Consider the following 22345-nt stretch of genomic DNA (forward strand, 5'->3'; position numbering starts at 1 on the left):
CCTTAAATGACTCAGAGCCAACAGGAAGTGACCTGGAAATGGCCAACATCAACAGGGAATGATTCACGGAAGTTACTGACCCCCAGAGCAAAGTATTTTGATTTATTTAAAAAGTACAAAAGAGAGAACAAGTAAAGGACTAAACATTGATTGACATGTGGTATTACGTTTTTTTCCGATGCAGGTGGTTTTCTATGAGTAAAAGTTGACTCAATTTGACACGTGGCGATGTCGCGCGCTATTGCCCAACAAATCCGTCCCCCCCCCCCCCCCCCCCGGCATTAACATCTCAGCAGGGTAGTGAAACGGAAGGCGGGGCGGACGGGATTTGGCATCTGCGCTCACAATCCCAGTTCGACCACCAGGTAGACCACCTGTAGCCTCACGAGTGGCTTATTTGGGATTTTCACCACATATAACCGTCCACTGAGTAAAAAAGCCGAGTAATCTCGCTCCCCGACGGCAATATCCGTCTATCTACACCGATCTCGGGAGCTAATTGGGAAACGAGAGGCACTATGTGTTGCCGTGTTAACATCAAAGTGGCCCACCTGCCGAGGGACATGCCCTCCTGACACACAGAACGACCACTGAATTTGATTGGCACATATGGTGAACTGTAGGTTATTGTGCCATCCCATAATAATGTGCACGAAACACCTGATGGCCACTCAGTGGTGTCCTTAGCCCATTTTAAGGGGGCTTCAGCCTCCTCAAATATTCTTAAGCTCCCCTAAATAATCGTGTTGTTATATCTAAAAAAAACAACGCAAACAAAAATGCTGACATACTTACTATGAAGGTGCCAGAATATTAGTTTAAAGTGCATGTGACACGAAAAAGCATGTTTATTTCATAATACACGCTATGGACCGCTCGGATGTGTGTGGAAGCGATCGCTATATTTATTTAGTTTTTTGAATCCCGCGCCATGAAAATGAGTGACTTCCGGCTTCGGTCTTGCGTTGAGGAGGAGGGCGCTGTGACGTGTACGGACGAAGGCGTCCTCTTCACTATACAGCCGTACTGTTGTGTATGAGGACTAAGGATTCAGCTGATTTTGCGAATTAATACGTTTATTTTTCGCATCACGCCAGCCAAACGGCTGCAGAAAAATCTTGCTGTATGAGGGAGAGGCGTGAGCGCCTTTTTGGAGTTTCAAAAGGTTCCCATTCACCGTGGATATTGGCCAAACAAGCCCTACTACTGTGGGACCATTGGACTTACGACGAAGTGAGTAAACATCTTGTTTTGTATTATATCAAATACGAATACAGCGATTACAAAGTAAACACTACAAACTTTCTTTAAATAAAGGACTACTTACATTTGATCATTGATAGGCATGTAAAAAGCTCTCTTCGTGCACTGTAGCTGCACGTTAGCTGCACAGCAACTGCAGCCGCCCTCCTCCGGGGAACGAGCTGTAAATTTCTCTCCGCCGGGCGGTTTGCCGATCCACAATGACATTCGACAACCCAGTCGTCATGTCAAATAATCCGGGCTAGGTATGTGTGATTTTCCGCTTCGAAGACTTTGAAACATCACTCGCTTCGGGTTAGCATGTCGGCTAGCTGTCACGCCTCTTGGTTTGTTTGCATTCTCCGAAGCCGGGGAAGGGAAATGACATATGTCCGATTTAGGTGTCATAAAATATCGTTCGGGAGGTGCGACAGTAAAGGTGAAGTCGAGAGTTTTGACCATTATGCAGTAATTTTGCCATGTCGTCCTGAATAAGTGCATTTTTATTATTTTCATATTCCAACTAGCACAAGACTGTTATTTGTTCCTCGGCGTCTTCCTGCCTCCGCCTTCCCCTCTCTTCTCTGACTGGGTATCTGCCCTGTGCGCCGTGGGGCGGTGCCTGGGCGCCGGTGTATCGGCTGGATGGTACCTGCTCGGGCGGGGGACCCTGCCCTACCCTGGGTTTGGTGGGCCATTGGGGGTCCCGTGGCGTGCAGTGCCGGTTGGGGGCTGTGGCTCGTGGGCCGGGTGGGCGGACGGGGGTGGGGTTGGTGGTGCATCCCCTCTGAAGGCCGGTTGATGGGTGCACAGGTGGCCCGGGGGACCACCCTGGTTCCCCGGGGGGGGGGGTGTTGGCTCCTTTGCTGGGCTGCGCTTTTCTTCTCTTTTCCTCTTTGGAATCCATGTCCCATCACAGAGCTGCTGTTTTTTTTTGCCCTGCTGATAGAAACGTGCGTCGCAGGCTATGACGCAAATAATAATAATAATTATTGTGCACATTTTTACAGCATTGGAAAACGTTTAGATTGTTTGTGTAATGTTTGTCCTCCTAAAGCAGGGGTCCCCAAACTTTTTACTGTGAGGGCCACATAACTTTTCCCTTCTCTGATGAGGTGCTGGGGTCAGTTTGTAACAGAAAAGGTGTGACGATTGCAGGAGTGCCAAAATGTAAAGATTTATTGTTTTTCAGAAAGCCGCAATCAAATAACCATTTCTGGATTCTTCACGGAACAAAAGTAAATAAAATAATAATATAATATAATATAATATAATAATAATAACACTATCAATTAAATAGATAATAACCAAATAACCCTCTCGGGGTTCTTCACAGAAAAAGCCAGGAAATAAATAACTCTATAGGGGAAAAAAAAAATATTTTTTTTTTTTCAAATTTTTTTTTTGTTTCAGGGGGCCTGACCAAATGTGGAGGCGGGCCGTATCCGGCCCGCAGGCCATAGTTTGGGGACCCCTGTCCTAAAGAAACCATGTTCAAACAAAAACTAAAAAAAAAAACATCTTTTTTCCATTTTTTAAATGTTCCAGGGAGCCACTAGGGCAGCGCTAAAGAGCCACATGCGGCTCTCAAAACACGGGTTGCCGACCCCCGGCCTACACTGTCCTTCACCACAAGAGTGATACATTGCTTTTTTTGGTTGTCTCTTTCATCTTCTTCTCCCTAATTTTCTCTCTAAAGTGCATCAATGGGTTAAGCATTTAAGGGCAAAAAACATCTAAATTGGGATTAATTTCCTCAATTCTGATTAATGTACTGTTATCTGGAAAAATGTCTGCATAGGCGGCATATAAAAACATTTTTTACATCTTTTTTCCATTTTCAAACATTTTTTAAATGGTCCAGGGAGCCACTAGAGCAGCGCTAAAGAGCCACATGCGGCTCTCAAAACATGGGTTTCCAACCCCCCGGCCTACACTGTTCTACCAGTACGCTTAACTTTAACAACCTTGCCATGCTGTTTGTAACTGGTCCTGATTTTTGATACAGCTGGCTGTGAACAGCCCACATCTTTGGCAACCATACGTGTAGCGTTACTTTGTTCAAGAAATTTGATAATCCTCTCCTTGGTCTCAAGAGATTTCTCTTGATGGAGCCATGATTCTTGTGAATCCATTTGGTCCAGCAGCCCTCCAGGGTGTGATAACTGCACTGTATAAACTGCTGACTAACGAGCAGATCTAATCTGAGGCAGGGGCCCAATTAAGGAAAGGAAATTGACTGGGTGTGTCTGTATTTTCTACTCAAAATGGAGTGATTCCATATTTTTTTTTCTTCAGAATGGAGTGATTCTATATTTATTTCCCTGCACTTGCTCAATAAAAGTAAAATTTACTGACCACCACAATGTTTTTATTCATTTCTTTTAGTGTTTCTGAATGCCAAGGAGCTGCACTTTTGAACTAATTCATTATTTTTACAAGCTTTTTATCTGAGTTTGTTCTACATAATAAAATGTCTGAGTGAGTTCTCGTCCGAGACTGGTGATTCCATACTTTTTGCTTTTATATATATATATATATATATATATATATATATATATATATATACACACACAGTGGGGAGAACAAGTATTTGATACACTGCCGCTTTTGCTGGTTTCCCCACTTGCAAGCCATGTAGAGGTCTGTAATTTGTATCATAAGTTCTCTTCAACTGTGAGGGACGGAATCTAATACAAAAATCAAGAAAATCACATTGTATAATTTTTAAATAATAAATTGGTATTTAACTGCATGAAATAAGTATTTGATACATTACCAACTAGTAAATATTTCAGCTCTCAGTTCTTTTTTAAGAACCCCTCCTGTTCTCCACTCATTACCGGAAGTAACTGCACCTGTTTGAACTTGTTACCTGTATAAAAGACACCTGTTCACATGCTCAAACAAACAAACTCCAACCTCTCCACAATGGCCAAGACCAAAGAGCTGTGTAAGGACATCAGGGAGAAAATGATAGACCTGCACAAGGCTGGGATGGGCTACAGGAAAATAAGCAAGCATCTTGGTGAGAAGGTAACAACTGTTGAAGCGATTATTAGAAAATGGAAGAAGTTCAAGTTGACGGTCATTCTGCCTCGTTCTAGGGCTCCATGCAAGATCTCACCTCGTGGGGCATCACTGATCATGAGGAAGGTGAGGGATCAGCCCAGAACTACACGGCAGGACCTGGTCAATGACCTGAAGAGAGCTGGAACCACAGTCTCGAAGACAACCATCGGAAACACATTACGCCCTCATGGATTAAAATCCTACAGCACACGCAAAGTCCCGCTGCTGAAGCCAGTGCATGTCCAGACACGTCTGAAGTTTGCCACTGACCATCTGGATGATCCAGAGGAGCAATGGGAGAAGGTCATGTGGTCGGATGAGACCAAAATTGAACTTTTTGGTCTGAACTCGGTTCGTCGTGTTTGGAGGAAAAAGAAGGATGAGTACAACCCCGAGAACACCATCCCAACCGTGAAACATGGAGGAGGAAACATCATTTTTTGGGGCTGCTTCTCTGCCAAGGGTACTGGACGACTGCACCGTATTGAGGGGAGGATGGATGGGGCTATGTATCGCCAGACTTTGGCTGACAACCTCCTTCCTTCAGTAAGAGCCCTGAAGATGGGTCGTGGCTGGGTCTTCCAGCATGACAACGACCCAAAGCACACAGCCAAGGCAACTAAAGAGTGGCTCCGTAAGAAGCATCTTAAGGTCCTGGAGTGGCCTAGCCAGTCACCAGATCTGAACCCGATAGAAAATCTATGGAGGGAGCTGAAAGTCCGTGTTGCCCGGCAGCAGCCCCGAAACCTGAAGGCTCTGGAGAAGATCTGCATGGAGGAGTGGACCAAAATCCCTACTGCAGTGTGTGCAAACCTTGTCAAGGACCACAGGAAATGTTTGGTATCTGTAATAGCAAACAAAGGTTTCTGTACCAAATATTAAGTTCTATTTTTGTGATGTATCAAATACTTATTTCATGCAATTAAATGCAAATTTGTAATTTAAAAATCATACAACGTGATTTTCAGTTTTTTTGTATTAGATTCCGTCCCTCACAGTTGAAGAGAACTTATGATACAAATTACAGACCTCTACATGCTTTGCAAGTGGGAAAACCAGCAAAATCGGCAGTGTATCAAATACTTGTTCTCCCCACTGTATGTATGTATATATATATATAAGATGTTTTTTTTTGTTTTTTTTTGAACATGGTTTCTTTAGGAGGACAAACATCACACAATCTTAACGTTTTCCAAAGATGTAAAAATCTGTACAATAATCATTACATTTCAACATTTTTGTCAATGAAGATTTGCGTAATAGCCTGCGACGCACGTTTATATTAGGAGGGCAAACAAACCAGCGGCTCATGGATTCCAAAGAGGAAAAGAGAAAAAAACTGAGGAGAACAGAGGATTCAACGTTTCTTGGGCAGAATCAATTGCATTCATTGCCAATGCGGAAGAATTTTCTGAACGTTTGCTCTGTAGCGAGAAGTTGTCAAATCACAAAAGGAGTAAAGTGGAAAGACATTTGCGGGGAAGGCACACTACTTTTGCAGCCGAGTACAAAGTAATGGCGATTGCATTACTTCTGGAGAAATTAGAGTAGTGCAAAAATAGATTTAAAAAGTGGATTATATTTCCAAACTCCGCTACTGCTGCAAGATTTTACAACCCGAAATAAATAGTACACGTCCAGGCCCGTCTGCGGTTTGCTAGAGAGCATTTGGATGATCCAGAAGAGGACTGGGAGAATGTGTTATGGTCAGATAAAACCAAAATAGAACTTTTGGGGAGAAACACAGGTTCTCGTGTTTGGAAGAGAAAGAATACTGAATTGCATCCGAAGAACACCATACCCACTGTGAAGCATGGGGGTGGAAACATCATGCTTTGGGGCTGTTTTTCTGCAAAGGGACCAGGACGACTGATCCGTGTAAAGGAAAGAATGAATGGGGCCATGTATTGAGAGATTTTGAGTGAAAATCTCCTTCCATCAGAAAGGGCATTGAAGATGAGACGTGGCTGGGTCTTTCAGCATGACAATGATCCCAAACACACAGCCAGGGCAACAAAGGAGTGGCTTCATAAGAAGCATTTCAAGATCCTGGAGTGGCCTAGCCAGTCTCCAGATCTCAACCTCATAGAAAATCTGTGGAGGGAGTCGAAAGTCCGTGTTGCCCAACGATAGCCCCAAAACATCACTGCTCTAGAGGAGATCTGCATGGAGGAATGGGCCAAAATACCAGCAACAGTGTGTGAAAAGCTAGTGAAGAGTTACAGAAAACGTTTGGCCTCCGTTATTGCCAACAAAGGGTACATAACAAAGTATTGAGATGAACTTTTGGTATTGACCAAATAATTATTTTCCACCATGATTTGCAAATAAATTCTTTTAAAATCAAACAATGTGATTTTCTGTTTTTTTTTTTTTTTCCACATTCTGTCTCTCATGGTTGAGGATTACCCATGTTGACAATTACAGGCCTCTCTAATATTTTCAAGTGGGAGAACATGCACAATTAGTGGTTGACTAAATACTTATTTGCCCCCCTGTACATAAATGCAAGTGTTACGTTAAGTTTTTTTTTTTGTTTGCAGGTGGTAAACGCTTTTTTTCAATGGCGGAAACGGGCACCAGCAAGTAAAAAAATAAAATAAAATAAAATAAAACTTGTCTACTAGCGTAAATAGGCTTCTTGTTTTGATATTTTGATTTTTTTAGTGGCGGAAGTGGGCTTCCATACTTGTGTGGCGATCTTACAGTCCTGTTTTGCTAATTTACTGACATCTAGTGGCCATTCTGCATCCTTGATTTAAAACATCTAAATCACAGCACTGTCGAGATGAGTCCAATAGCTCGTAAAAATGACAGTAAAACAACAGTAGGAGTTAACAATAATCCCCAAAACGGGAAAATCATTGGAAAAGGCACTTGATTTCTTCATTTCAGGTGTTTTCCTAGCAGCATCGAGAATGATATCGCAACACGAATGAATGTGATTGGTCGAGCTGTGGATGTGCCGTCCTATGTGCTTGCGTGTGAGTCGTCTTGTTAGGAACAGACGATCTTCACTAGCAGCAGCACGTTTCCTCGTCATCCCTTCTCTTTGCATTTAAACCTTTGGAACTTTAGAAGATTTTTCTTTCAATTTACTTTTAATTTGTTGTTCTTGTTTTTTGTGGCCAAGCGAGCACGTGGCAGAAGAGTGCGGTGAGTGATTGTGCACGTGACATTTCTATTTTTTTGTTTTAAATTATAATACACTGTTAAAAAAAAAAAGGTAAATACAAATAAAGTTGTAAATATGACAGAAAAATACTGTAAATCCATGACAGAAAAACACATAAAGTGGGAATCCAAAACTGCAAGTGAAATTAGCTGTAATATTTTGTAAACACAAGGAATCATTATAACAGTTTATTTCATAGTAAAATTGTGTTAAAATTGTGTTAAACGAACCAAATTCTTTTTATAGCTTTGAAAAAATACTGTACTTCAGACGTAGAAAAACTAGAACAAACAATTGGATAATTCAGTGAAATTTACAACATAATAGTGGTAAAATTAAAAAATGTATACATATTGTAAAGTGCTTTTATTTGTAAAGAAAGTATGCGAATGTCTTAAAGTTTTCGTTCTTTTCAATCACAAAAAAATAAGCAACATCTGTTAAAATTAGGGTTTTTCCGGTCATGTTTTTTTGCTCCCGATCCGATCACCATCGTTTTAGTTTGAGTATCTGCCGATCCCGATATTTCCCGATCCGATTGCTTTTTTTTTTGCTCCCGATTCAATTCTAATCATTCCCGATAATTTTTCCCGATCATATACATTTTGGCAATGCATTAAAAGAAAAAAATGAATAAAACTCAGACGAATATATACATTTAACATACAGTACATAAGTACTGTATTTGTTTATTATGACAATAAATCCTCAAGATGGCATTTACATTATTAACATTCTTTCTGTGAGAGGGATCCACGGATAAAAGACTTGTAATTCTAAAGGGTATATGTGACTTTGTATACATTGTGACTAAATATTGCCATCTAGTGTATTTGTTGAGCTTTCAGTAAATGATACTGTAGCCATGCTCTGGATGAGTGTAACATATTATGTCTGTAACGTTGAATACAATTAGAAAACGATTTAATTAAAAAATATATATATATATATATTTTAAAAAGGCATGTCCGATATTTTTATGCCGATTCTGATACTTTGAAAATGACGTGATCCCGATCGATCGGGACATTTATTTCTTTATTTAAGGATCCCCAGGATCTTCCTGGGGTCCACATCTCTAGTTGAAATACATTGTGTTCTATTGTTTTAGGGGAAAAAAAGGATTTTGTTCAGTATTTTTTTTAAACATTTAACAGCAATTGAATGTAAAATTACTTGGGGGGGGCAGGTGCATTCGTCCCTGCCTAGTCAAAATGGATTGGACTTCTATCGCAATCAATAGCAGACGGTGAGTTAACTTATTCAGTTTAAAACTGTATTTTTACAGTGAACTGTTCATTTGTATTTTTAAGTGTTTCATTATTTTTGTTATTATAGTTAAAATAAAAAAATCTGTTTTTATTGTAATTCATTTCATTTTGAACTATTTCTTATGGTATGCATTTCATTAATTTTTTTATCTATTAACATAAACTTCATTATGTATTGATAAATAGGGGGCCTGCATTGTTGGCAAGGCCATCAAAGGTGAACGAGTGGAATCAAAAACAGCTTTTTTCGTTGAAAATACTTGTGAATAAATGCTTAAATCCCTGAATTCATTATCGATGTGGATTTAAAACAGTCTCGATTCTTGGTTAAAACCAAAACAAAAAAAAAAGTGCAGTAAGGATTTATTTTACGTAAATATGTCGAAGTACAATGCTAGCCTGTTAGCGAATAAGGCTAGCGGCCACCTGACGTAAACAGAGCTTTTTTCATTGAAAATTCTTGTGAATAAATGCTTAAATCCCTGAATTCTTTATAGATATGGACATAAAACAGTCTCGATTCTTGGTTAAAAGCAAAAAAACGTGCAGTAATCATTTGTTTTACTTAAATATGTTGAAGTACAATGCTTGTCTGTTAGTGAATGTAGCTAGCGGCCGCCTGATGTAAACAGAGCTTTTCCGGTCAAAATTCTTGTGAATAAATGCTTAAATCCCTGAATTCCTCATCGATGTGGATGTAAAACAGTCTCGATTCTTGGTTAAAAGCAAAAAAAAAAAAAAAAAAAAAAAAAAACGTGCAGTAAGGATTTATTTTACGTAAATATGTCGAAGTACAATGCTAGTCTGTTAGCGAATGAGGCTAGCGGCCGCCTGACGTAAACAGAGCTTTTCTGGTGAAAATTCTTGTGAATAAATGCTTAAATCCCCGAATTCTTTATAGATATGGATGTACAACAGTCTCAATTCTTGGTTAAAAGCAAAAATAAAAGCATCACGCAGTAAGCATTTATTTTACGTAAATACGTCGAAGTACAATGCTAGTCTGTTAGCGAAAGAGCTTTTCTGGTGAAAATTCTTGTGAATAAATGCTTAAATCCACGAATTCTTTATAGATATGGGCGTAAAACAGTCTTGATTCTTGGTTAAAAGCAAAAAAAAAAAACATGCAGTGACCATTCATTTTACGTAAATATAGCGAACTATGATGCCAATGCCGTAGCAGCTAATTTCTCCCATTGATTTTTTTCACAACGTTTCAAAATGCATGCATGGTACGAAAAATATAATAATTACCTCGAACAAATCACTCCTGAGACAATCCTTGCTGTTTGTATGCAGTACAGCTTTCGTACTTTTATCCTAAATGAGCGTTGAATACTGCATGTGTCGAATAACTGAATCGGATTGTGGGATGCCTGGCCCCCTGCTTGAAGGCGTTGCGCAGTGGTTGGCCGAATTGTCCCGTCTATACAATTATGAAGTTTATGGGATTAATTTTTTGTGTGTTTTATGTATTTTTAGGGGGACTCTCAAAGGTTATCCTTGACTCTGCCCCTGTATCAGTTTCCATGGAAACCCTAACTCCTACGTGGTCCCCTGTCAACCAGTGTGACATCATCAACATCGGGTTGAAACGTCAAAGTTCCTCGGATGTTTGGGGTCAGTCCCAAAAAATTTTTTTTTCTCAATTTATTAGCAGAGGTGGGTAGTAATGAGTGACATTTACTCAATTACCTTTACTTGAGTAACTTTTTGACAAAATTTAATTTACAAAAAGTAGTTTTACTAAGCCATACTTTGTAACGTTTACTCGAGTAAATTTGTGAAGAAGAAACGCTACGCTTCCTCCGCTACTTTGGGCTATACTAGTCGTTACATTTTTCCTTTTCTACATATTAGATTTTACTTTTACTTTTTTTGCCAGAGACGGCAACAGTGGCTCTATCAGTTTCACCAACGAGACGTCGCAACTATAATCATTATGACTCCATTATATCAATTCCACTCAAGCTTGTTGTTCTATGATCTTGCTGGCCTGTTCAATCATGTGGCATCTTTAAAGCACCGTAAAAAATTAAGTGCGCAGACTTCTCTATCAGTTGGAGGTTCTTGGGGCCCCCATTAGGCCCCAGACCTATTTTTAATTTGTCCGTTTTAACCTCAAAACCCCTGTTTACAGATGTCGCACAACCACTTTGGTTTCAACCCAGCCATAAAACGTAGGTAATTAATTATATTTATTATTGAAAATGTCTGTCATTTTTAGCTTAGAATCATTAATTGATGGTACTGTCAGGCCGAGACGAAGAGGCGGACTCAGTTGCGGAGGTTCAGGCAAAAAACTTTATTTTGAAAACAGAGGTTCTTCCGCTGACATGCGGGGATGAGAAAAAATACAAACAAAAAGCTCTCCAACGGAGGAATAAGTCAGGGCAACCACAGTTCAAACAAAAACGCACTCCAAAAGGGAGGAAAGGCAAAAACTAAAAACACTCCTAATGGATGAAAAAGTCAAGATGGCTAAGATCAAAAAAGGCTCAAACACAAAGCGCTCCAAGTGGAGGACAGTATCACTATGACAGGCTATGGCGAGAGGCTGACGTGACTGACCTTGGTAGAAAGACACTTCTGCACAAGACTAGGGGAACTAGGGCATTATATACACACACAAGGTAATTGGGAACAGGTGGAAACAATAGGTAATTAGATGACAAGAGGAAGGGCAAGTACGCAACTATGAAGAGGGTGAAGCCTTCAAAATAAAACAGGAAATTACGTGACAACTCCCCCATGACGTGACAGGTACACTCCATTTACCATTCTAATATTTCGTTTGAAAAATAATGACTTCAAAAAATTATTCACTTGCATATTTTTAACTTTTAAACAAATTACGTCACAATGAAAAAAAAAGGTGTCTGTAAAAAGGTCACGGATATCTACCTCATAACTATCGCTTAATTGTATTTTTGTTGTTACTGTCGCATTTTCTCCAGTATCTTAGATGATAAATAATCTGTCCAAACAAAGAAAAATTGAAAAACAACGTTTAAAAGGGTAAATATATGAAAAACCAAATCTCGACCACTCCTTGATGTTTGCGATTTCTGCATCGCGACCCTTGTTATATGACCATGTTTCACCCACAAAATCACCAAAAAATCTAATGTGGCCATTCACAGCTGTGTCTTGACACTCAGTGATACATGCTACATTGAGTTTTTGGATTGAAACAAAGTAAGTACGCGATAATATCTCGTTAAAGTCATGGCGTCTTCAATTCTGCTCTCGTGTGCTCTCACCTCCAGATAGGGTTTTGCTGTTTTTATTTATTTATTTATTTAAATTCCCTCCTGTTCAAAATTTTCTTCCCCTAGAAAATTGACATTTTAAGCATTCCAATGATGTATCACACATGCATATGGGACAATTTTGAAAGTTGGCCAAATTGTGGGTTTCAGAGCGGAACTTCATGGCACCTAGTGTTTTCCACCATATATATATATATATATATATATATATATATATATATATATATATATATATATATATATATATATATATATATATATATATATATATATGTACAGTGGTACCTCTACATACGAAGTTAATTCGTTCCAGGACCTTGTTTGTAAGTCGAAATGGTTGTATGTCGAGCAGGATTTTCCTATAGGAATACATTATAATTCCATTAATTCCTTCCACAGCCCAAAAACCTACACTAAATCCTTAATAAATACTGCTGGTACTATTACAAATGGCAATTACACATAGTAAAACGAATACATTACAAATAAAAATCGGAAAAATATAATAATAATACAATAATTCCTGTAATAATGTAACAAATCGGGTTCTAATGTGGCGGATGTTTTTTGCTGTACCTGAACGCGCCACGGGGCTATCGTGCCAGAAACAGTTTCACTTTCCCTTTCAATGTTTTCTTGAGAACCCCATCAATTGCGGCAGACAGTAGGCGTTTTGTTTTGAATAAGTTGTGAAATAAATGATAAAAACGTGGCAAAGCTGGCGATTTCTTTGGTGATTTTACCACAATAATAATTATCAGCTTAACTTATAAAGACTGGCGAACGGTGGTCAGAAGAGGACCGTGGAGTTGTATTCTTGAGCCAGTTCACGGATGCGCACCCCACGCTCATATATCTCTATAATTTGCAACTCCATTTAAAAGGTAAGCGTCACCTTTTTCTTTGTTTCATCACCTGTACCACCCTTTTTGAAATCTTTTGTGTTGATTTCTCACACAAGAAAATCCGCCGTGCATTTGTCAGTGGTGCTGTCATGTCGTCGTATTTCGAGCATGTCGTCGGATGTAGAAACAAATGGCAAGTCAAATTTTACGTCGGATGTCGAAAAGATCGTGTGTCGAAGCGATCGTATGTCGAGGTACCACTGTGTGTGTATATATATATATATATATATATATATATATATATACATACATACATATATATGTTGTGTAATCCGTCCAGAAACAAAGAGCTTTTTAAGTTGAAAATTCTTGCAAATAAATGCGTAAAGCGCGGCATTTCTATAGATCAATCAAATTTCAATCAATCAAATTTGTTTATATAGCCCTTTACAAAACCTGAAAGGCACTCAAAGGGCTTTACAAGAAAACATTACTCTAGATATATAAAAGGCAGGAAAGTATTATACAATCACATTAAGAAAAAAAAGAAATGAAACAAAAACAGCGTACCGCGATAGAAGTCCAGCAAATAAAGCAATAAAATCCAAAAACATTAAAAACCCTAAAGCAAATAAAACCAGGCTATTCTAATCCGTGTAAAATGCGAGTCTCAAAAGGAGTTTTTTTAACCGAGACTTAAAAAGACCTAGATCCGTAGTGGTGCAGATTTGAGGGGGAAGGCTATTCCACAGCCTAGGGGCAGCAACCGCAAAAGATCGGTTGTTTAAGTTTCGAGATATGAACGTAAAGCAGTCTAGATTCTTGGTTAAAAGCAAAAATCTGGCAGTTATCATTCATATTACATAAATATTTCAAGCAAAAGTTATGCTATTGTGTAATCCAACATAGTGGCTGTCTCAAAACAAAGAGCTTTTTAAGTTGAAAATTGTAAATAAATGCGTTAATCATGGAATTTCTATAGATATGAACGTGAAACAGTAGATTCTTGGTTAAAATAAAAAAAACCTGGCAGTTATCATTCATTTTATGTAATTATTTGAAGCAAAAGTTACGCTATTGTGTAATTCAACGTGGTGGCCGTCACAAAACAAAAAGCTTTTTAAGTTGAAAATTCTTGTAAAGAAATGCTTTAATCATGGAATTTCTATAGATATGAATGTAAAACAGTAGATTCTTGGTTAAAAAAAACAACAACAAAAAACGGGCAGTTATCGTTCATTTTCCGTACATATTTCAAGCAAAAGTTACACTATTGTGTAATCCAATGTGGTGGCCATCACAAAACGAAGAGCTTTTTAAGTTGAAAATTCTTGCAAATAAATGCGTAAATCACTGAATTTCTATAGGTAGATTCTTGGTTAAAATAAAAAAACCTGGCAGTTATCATTCATTTTACGTAGATATTTCAAGCAAAAGTTACGCTATTGTGTAATCCAACGTGGTGGCCTTCACGAAACAAAGAGCTTTTTAAGTTGAAAATTCTTGCAAATAAATGCTTAAATCACTGAATTTCTATAGGTGTGAACGTAAAACAGTCTAGATTGTTTGTTAAAATAAAAAAAAACGGGCAGTTATCGTTCATTTTACGTAAATATTTCAAGCCAAAGCTACACTAATTTTAACCGTTGATTTTTTTCACAAAGTTTCAAAGTGCATGAATGGTGCTATTTAATATATGTAATAATAATCCTGAATCCTCCACCAAATCACTCTTGAGACACTCCTCTCTGCTTGCCTGCAGTAAAACCTTTGTCCTTTTTCCACCGAAATCCGGCGTCAGAACACAGCGTGAGTTTATCACAGTGAAAGCCAACTCAACGTTCTGCCCGGGTCGGCCCCCTGCGGAAAGGCGTGGCGCAATGTCTGTAGGAGCTGTCTTGTCAGCTGATGGTGAAGTCTGTGTGAAGTGTTTGGCATGAGCGCAGCCGTCAACATGACTTGAAAGCGCAGATTTTAATCTCTCTCCTTGTTTTAATTAGGCACCGATTGACCGTGGAAAACCAGAGATATGATCCTATTAGTTTCATAATAGGAAATATGTTTCATCCGCTAGAGGGCACTCATGCTTTTTGGATGAGTAATGCTTAATTTCTTTGGATTTTTTTCTCTCGCTGGAATTGAATGTTTTGTTCTTGTGTATTTCTTCGGCCTAATGTGGTTATGTAATATGTTATAGTACAGTATAATAATAATCGTTCATATATATAACTTTGGGCTGAGAATAAAAATACCATTGTAAAAAAAAAATAAATAAAAAATAAACAAACATCGTAAGCAGTTACTCACATACTCATTACTTGATTTTTTTTTTTCACCAAATACTTTTTTACTTGTACTTGAGTACATTTTTTGGGTGACTACTTTTACTTTTACTTGAGTAATATTATTTTGAAGTAACGTTACTCTTACTCGAGTAAAATTTTTGCTTACTATACCCACCTCTGCTTATTACTATTAACCCCTTGACGACAATAGACATCCACCCCATTTGAACTGGATGGGTTGGCAGTGATCATTCGTTCAGTTCCAATGGATTGGACATCTGTCGCCGTCAATGGCAGAAACTTAGCTCAATTGTTCAATTTGTGCTTACTTCAGAGGATTGTATGTTTAGCAAGTCTCCCCCTGCTGGCGTGTTGTGGTCAGAGCAGCAGAGGAACAAAGAGGTAGACACATTTTAAAATGGGCAAAAATATGTTTGAACAAAAACTGCTAACGTTGCTAAAAGTGTATGCAATTGTCGCCGTCAGCTCGAGGCCAAACTGTTGCACCGGGAGGAAGAGCTGAGTCGCCTCCAGGACGAAAATGAGAAACTGCGACGATTCCTCAACTCGCCTTTCGTCAGGAGTTTGGCAGTTGAAGTCAGTCAAACTACCGGTCGCTTGTCAGTCACCTGAATTACATCACAAATGGATGTCACTTTGCAGAAACGGAGCCCCGACCGGATCGAAAATGTGAACAAGAAACGGCCATACTACGTCGGATCTTGCCAGAACTTGGCTCGAGGCCGCTTTCAGGTCGGTAGGCGCGTCTGTCGCAACCTCAGCGCCGAGTTTGCTTCCGCCGAGTCCGCCGGCGCTGTTTCCCAGTCGCCGCTGGACCTTTGGGTTCTGAGAACACTCGGTCTGAAGGACCCGGACACCATCGACCCATCCTCGTCGCTAATCCGGCAAACAGAGGACGACGGGACAGAGCCCGGACACAGCTTCCCCGAAGAGACTCCCTTCAGTAGTCCGGTCCACAACCGATCTTGGAGCCCGCACAGCCCATCACAAGTCGCTCAGTCTGAAGGCAGGAATCCCGATTTGGCCTTCGCGATGTCTCTGAGCCCTGCCAGTAGCGTAAAAACCCTCAGCTACCCTCAGGGGCAGGCTTTTGTCAGGAGGGACCCCCAAGGACGCTGCAACTTCACTTGGTTGCCCACCCACAGCTCCAGAAGTGAGGAACCGGACTCTAGGGGGTGGACAACCCCCAAAATGTGAAGGCAAGGCAAGGCAAATGAATTTCTATAGAACATTTCAACACAAAGTAATTCAAAGTGCTAAGAGGCTACTAATTTAAGTTGGGTTTTACTTGTGCCTATTGTTTGGTGATATAACGGTATATAATCACCAGTGTTGTTAATAACGGTGTTAAAGTATAACATGACTCAATTACTTTTTGGGAGAAATAATTTGTAACTGAAATTAAATACTGTTTTTAAAGTAAGATTAACAACGCTGATAATCACTCCCCAAATAAACTAATAGATTATGTATTGTCATCAATTCCATGATTGTCACTATCGTCAATTTTATCAATACCGTATACTACTGAGGGGTGGCCAGTGTTTTGCAGTTGCTGCCCCCAGGTTGTGGAATAACCTGCCCCCTGAAAGCCGCACCATTACGAATCTAGGCTTTTTAAATCACGGTTAAAGACCCACTTTTTAAGACTAGCTTTTTCTCCAGATTAGCGTAGCCTGGTTTTATTTCTTAAGTGTTTTAATGTTTTCGGATTTTATCTGTTTTATTTGCTAATTTGACTTTTATCGCAATGTGTTGTTTTTGTGTTCTTTTTTTTTTTTTTTTATTGGTGTCATTGTATAGTACTTTCCTGCCTTTTATTTATCATAAACCATAGACTTCATGACCTATTGACATGACACGGGTAACTGGGCCGATTCGTAAGGGGTTTATTTTCAAAAACTTCAAATATTTACAAAACCAAAGCTGCTACCGACCTAAAACCAAAACAGGCACCTGCCTTAGCCATGTATGAGTCTACATGAGCAGCGGCATTATAAAAATTCAAAGTTGCTCCCTTATAAAATCCTGATTAATTATTTTTTATACAAGTATAACACAACTTAAATGGCTATAAAAGTGTTAGATTTTACACTAGATCCACAAAAATCACCAAATGCAGATAAACCGTAATCACTTATATTTTCAGGATCAATAGCAATAGTTAACATATCATATATGTTTTTGACCAAAATAGCAAATTAATTTTTTTTTATTTACTGCAAGTTTTCAACAGCTAATAAATCACTCAATTTAACATCAGAAACTTAATACTTGAGGAAAACGCATAATGAATTATAAATAATATGTAAATAGATTATTAATAAATTCTATATACAATCACAATGTATTATAGAATTGAATAGCTCTTTATAATCATTGTACACTATATACTGTTAGCGAATGAGGCTAGCGGCCGCCTGATATAAACAGATCTTATCTGGCAAAAATTCTTGTGAATAAATGCTTTAATCCCCCAATTCTTCATAGTTATGGACGTAAAACAGTCTCGATTCTTGGTTAAAAGCAAAGAAACCGTGCAGTTAGCACAGTGCTTCTCAATTATTTTCTGTTACGCCCCCCCCCCCCCCCCCTCCAAGCAAGACGTAAATGTTTCGCGCCCCCCCCAAACTCTCTGCCGCCACTGTAAATAGTATTATTTTTCTATAAAATTACTATTATAAATACGCATCTGCCTAACATTATGTCCTTTTTATTCTAATAAAGAAAAAAAGTAACATAGATCAACCTATAATAAAGTATAACTTTATTAACATTGTTTTGTTTGTAACAGAGAAGACTTGACGTGCATCAGTTTGCCTGAATTTAAAAAAAAAAGTCACATTCAAACTGTAAAAATACACTCAAGGTACATTTTTGACCATTTGATACAGAAAAATAAAATGTAATAAAATCAGTAAATAATAACAAATTCAAATTGATTAGAAACATTCACTCATGAGGACAATATGCCAAAAAATTTGACCGAAAAAACAAAAATGAATAAAGGAAAAAAAGAGTGTCCTTGGACAGAAGGACTTTGAGACTTCTGTTGTGATTGAGGGCTATACAAATAAAATTGAATTGAATTGAAGGACAGTTTTTATTTTTGCTGCTCACACTCAGTATTACCTCCTTTGCAATGGTGTGGAGTCATTTTGCAATGAGCATGCTAACAATGCTCACTGGTTTACTGATATAACACTGACAAAGCAGGACGATTGTTGGCGATATTCGGCACGTTTTCGCTGAAAAACAATCAAGCGGCTTATAGACCCTACCCACGTGACGTCACAACTCCTTCCTCCTGACTGGTGCCGCCCAATTGTCCGTCAACACATCATGTTTCCCTGTTACGGCTACGTACATTCCTCCTATTTACGACGTGTTTTTCTGCTCGTTAACATTAATAATCAAAATGGTGAAGGCGTGTGTGGCGGTCGGTTGCAATAACAGAGAAGATAGACGGAGAAGACGGAGAGACTTGAAGTTCTACCGGATTCCGAGAGACCCGGAGAGAAGAGAGCGAGATGGGCTGCTGCAATTCGACGAGAAAACTGGGCTCCAAACGATTACCACAGATTATGTAGTAGTCATTTTATATCTGGTAAGATGCATTTAATATATATTTAGAGGGTTTTGGGCTGACAACCACAATTAAGATCATTGCTAGGCTAATCGCCGACAACATACACGTATGTATGTAGTGAGAGTGCTATCGCTAAACCATATAAACATTAAAAGCCCTAACTCCATTGACAAACGACATGAAATACATTAGACTTGACAGTGGATGTTAGCAATAACAAAAGATTTTGAATTGAAAATTTCGTAACTCACCTTTCCAAGCACAAGATAGATTCCTGCCGAATTTTCGTGGACGAGGACCTGTTTCACCCAACCAGCAACGAAGTATTTATAAGCCTCCAAGCTCTTGAAGTTTTTCAAACTTTCGTGAGAATAGGCTGATTTTGTGTGGACAAGATAGTTGTACAGTTCAGGGTAGCTAGCAGATGTCAGGCAAATACGGCGGAGACAGCGGGTCGAAAAACATCGATTTAGGCATCAAATATGGATCTGGCGAATGGATAAACTGAAGCTTTTCCACATAACGCCTTTTATGCAACGCATCAAGTGAGTTTACGGCATCTGAAAGCACCGGGTCTTCCATGAAATGCATTATAAATTGCTCGATCAATTGAGACCATTGATAATACAGACACAAAATGACGGACAAGTGGGCGGAACCATACAGCGAGCACGTGATTTTGTGACGTCGGTGGGTAGGGTCTAGCAATGAGATTGGGGTCAAATGTCTTTAAGTGGCGTCTTAATTGATTTGGCTTCTGGCAGTCCGCTATAATTATTTTTAGACACAGTAAACACTCATCACACACTGTATTAAAAGTCAAAGCTAAAAGGCAAACGGCACGAAAAAAGCGCATTCTCGGCGGCCGAGGTAGAACCGTAGGTGAGGGCGATCGTCGTGACGACCCCAAGTCGAAAATGGCACTTCTCGGGCGGCGACGTGAGAACCGGACAAGACAGTGGGTCGCTGCGTGAGTTGAGTCCGGTCGGAAAATGGCTTTCGAAAACGACGGCGGCGCACTGCTCTTCATATCTGATTTCTGTGTGCTGAGTGCTCTTCCTTAGTTCAAAAATACTGCACGCACTCTGAAAATGAGAGCGCCACTGCCACCCACCCACTGAGTGGATGTGCAAGTACACTTTATTCCAGTATGGCAAAAAAAAAAAGAAAAAAGCAGGTTCCCCGAGGACACATGTGCCCCCCCGGCATCGCTCTGCGCCCCCCTGGGGGGGGCACGCCCCACTATTTGAGAAGTACTGAGTTAGCGTTTATTTTCCGTATATTATCGAAGTACAATGCTACTCTGTTAGCGAATGAGGCTAGCGGCCGCATGACGTAAACAGAGCTTATCTGGCACAAATTCTTGTGAATAAATGCTTAAATCCACGAATTCTTGATAGATATGGACGTAAAACAGTCTCGATTCTTGGTTAAAAGCAAAGAAACCGTGCAGTTAGCGTTTATTTTACGTATATTATCGAAGTACAATGCTACTCTGTTAGCGAATGAGGCTAGCGGCCGCCTGGCGTAAACAAAGCTTATCTGGTGAAAATTATTGTGAATAAATGCTTTACACCCCGAGTTCTTCATGTACAACAGTCTCAAATCTTGGTTAAAAGCACAAAAACGTGCAGGTAGCATTTGTTTTGCGTAAATATTGCCAACTATGAGGCTATGAGACAGTCAGTTACGAAAATTTGCCGCCTCCCTGCGTAAACAAAGAAGAAAATTCCTGCGAATAAATGCTTCAATCATGCATGCATGATACGAAAAATATAATATTTACCTTGAATCCCCGGACAAATAACTCCTGGGACAATTCTTCCTGTTTTTATGCGGTACAGCTTTCGTAGTTCTTCAAAAATCCAAGCTTAAATCCGACATGAGCGTGAGCCGTCTTTTGCTATTACTAAATGAAGCTCGGCGCCCTCTAATAAGGTGTTACGCAAAGAATGATGAAGTGTCACATCAATAGGTAATGAGGTTTATGCATTAACTGTTTGTTGTTGTTGTCAAGCACTTTGAGGACCTTCTGGGTTTTTGTAAAGGGCTATTGAAATAAATATGATTTGAGACTAGAAAATGCTATTTCTGGAGGAATACCATGGTTTTGTTTCCTTTCCTGTTGATTTTAGACCATTTCAGGGCATTTCCTGATGATTTTGGGGCAATTCTTGGTCATTCTTGTTGATAATGGGTCAGTCCCTATTCATAATGGGTCATTTCAAGTCACTTTCAGTTGATTTTGGGGCATTTCTGTGTCACTTCCTGTTTATTTTTGGTCAAATTAAAATGTCTTTTTAGCTAAAAAAAAAAAAAAAAAAACCTACTCAAATATTTCTTGTGAGTAGTTCCCATTTACACAAAATAATATTTCACATCACAGTCACTACTCATTGATTACATTTGGAATGAAAATGTAATTGTAATTTCCCAGTTTAACAGAACATATTTGTGCTAAGGCACTTTAGCATGTTAGCTCACTTACGAGCTCGGGCTAAGGTCCGCCTCCCAACAGTTGGTGGTCACTCCCTACTCCTCCTCTTGCAGTTAATAATGAAGGGGGCTCATCTCCCTAGGGGGTCCCCAAAAGAACCAGCCCGGTCCCCAGAGACTTGGAGAGCGGTGTAACACGGTGCGGTCCTCAACGCAGATGTCATCCAGATTGGTCGCCTTGAAGCGGAACCCGGGACCGTGAAGGAAGACGTGCTGGGGGTCACACGGAGATAACACCGGCCCACTCCGCTGACGGGTCATTAAAGAGGACGGACAGGAAACTCAATCTGTCCTCGGACTGTCGTTCTCGTGCAATTTGACAGATTGAACACACCTGACAGCATGACGCCCAACAGCCTAAATACCCCTCCAAAAGAGCACTAATGAGTCAACTCTTCTCACAATTACACATTTTGGATGAACGCTTAGGTCCACTACAGTACTGTGTATAAGTATTTTGCCAATTATGATAGTGTTTGGAGAGATGCGTGTTTTTTATCAAGCTATTTGGTGGTTTCAGGGTAGTTTCAAAACCATTGTTGATATTGTTTATCTAAAAATGGTACAAATCCTCATTTTTGAGTCTCCTAACTCACTGGCGTCCATTGACTGCAATAAACATTAAAGATGCATGATAATATCGGTTACCGATAAAGATGTCCCCATCGATCGGCATCACGTCATTTTCAAAGTATTGGAATCGGCAAAAAAATATCGGACATGCTATATATATATTTTTTAAATTTAATCGTTTTCTAATTGTATTTAACGTTACAGACAAAATGTCTTACACTCATCCAGAGTCTTTACTTTTGAATTTAAGTTAGGCTATCAAATTTATAACGCCTGTAATTAAATTTTTAAACATAATCACGTTAAAATATTTAACGCAATTAATGCAAGCGCTGCACGACCCACTCACGCATTGTCGCATTCAATCTATAATGGCGCCGAATTACCTATTTATAGAGCTAAAAGGCAGCGTAAAATGAGTAGAGTGAATTTTGGCAGTCTTTGGAGCCTTTTTTGAATTGGCTAACGCCTTAACATTCCTCTCTCAACAATTAGAAATATCGT

At 39.3% G+C, this 22345-nt stretch overlaps 1 protein-coding gene across 1 annotated transcript in view; it reads left to right on the forward strand.

Moving 5' to 3' along the window:
• The window catches only part of gmnc (geminin coiled-coil domain containing), a 61107-nt gene extending 44491 nt beyond the window's left edge, over window positions 1-16616 (forward strand). The window contains exons 3-6 of the mRNA XM_057829122.1: window positions 10243-10380; window positions 15497-15564; window positions 15649-15759; window positions 15826-16616. Coding sequence (XP_057685105.1) covers window positions 10243-10380; window positions 15497-15564; window positions 15649-15759; window positions 15826-16380 — 872 coding nt within the window. The 3' untranslated portion in view covers window positions 16381-16616. The remainder of the gene's footprint in view (window positions 1-10242; window positions 10381-15496; window positions 15565-15648; window positions 15760-15825) is intronic.
• Window positions 16617-22345: the final 5729 nt, after the last annotated feature.

Source organism: Corythoichthys intestinalis, unplaced genomic scaffold (assembly GCF_030265065.1).
Source record: "Corythoichthys intestinalis isolate RoL2023-P3 unplaced genomic scaffold, ASM3026506v1 HiC_scaffold_23, whole genome shotgun sequence".
Lineage (NCBI taxonomy): Eukaryota > Metazoa > Chordata > Actinopteri > Syngnathiformes > Syngnathidae > Corythoichthys > Corythoichthys intestinalis.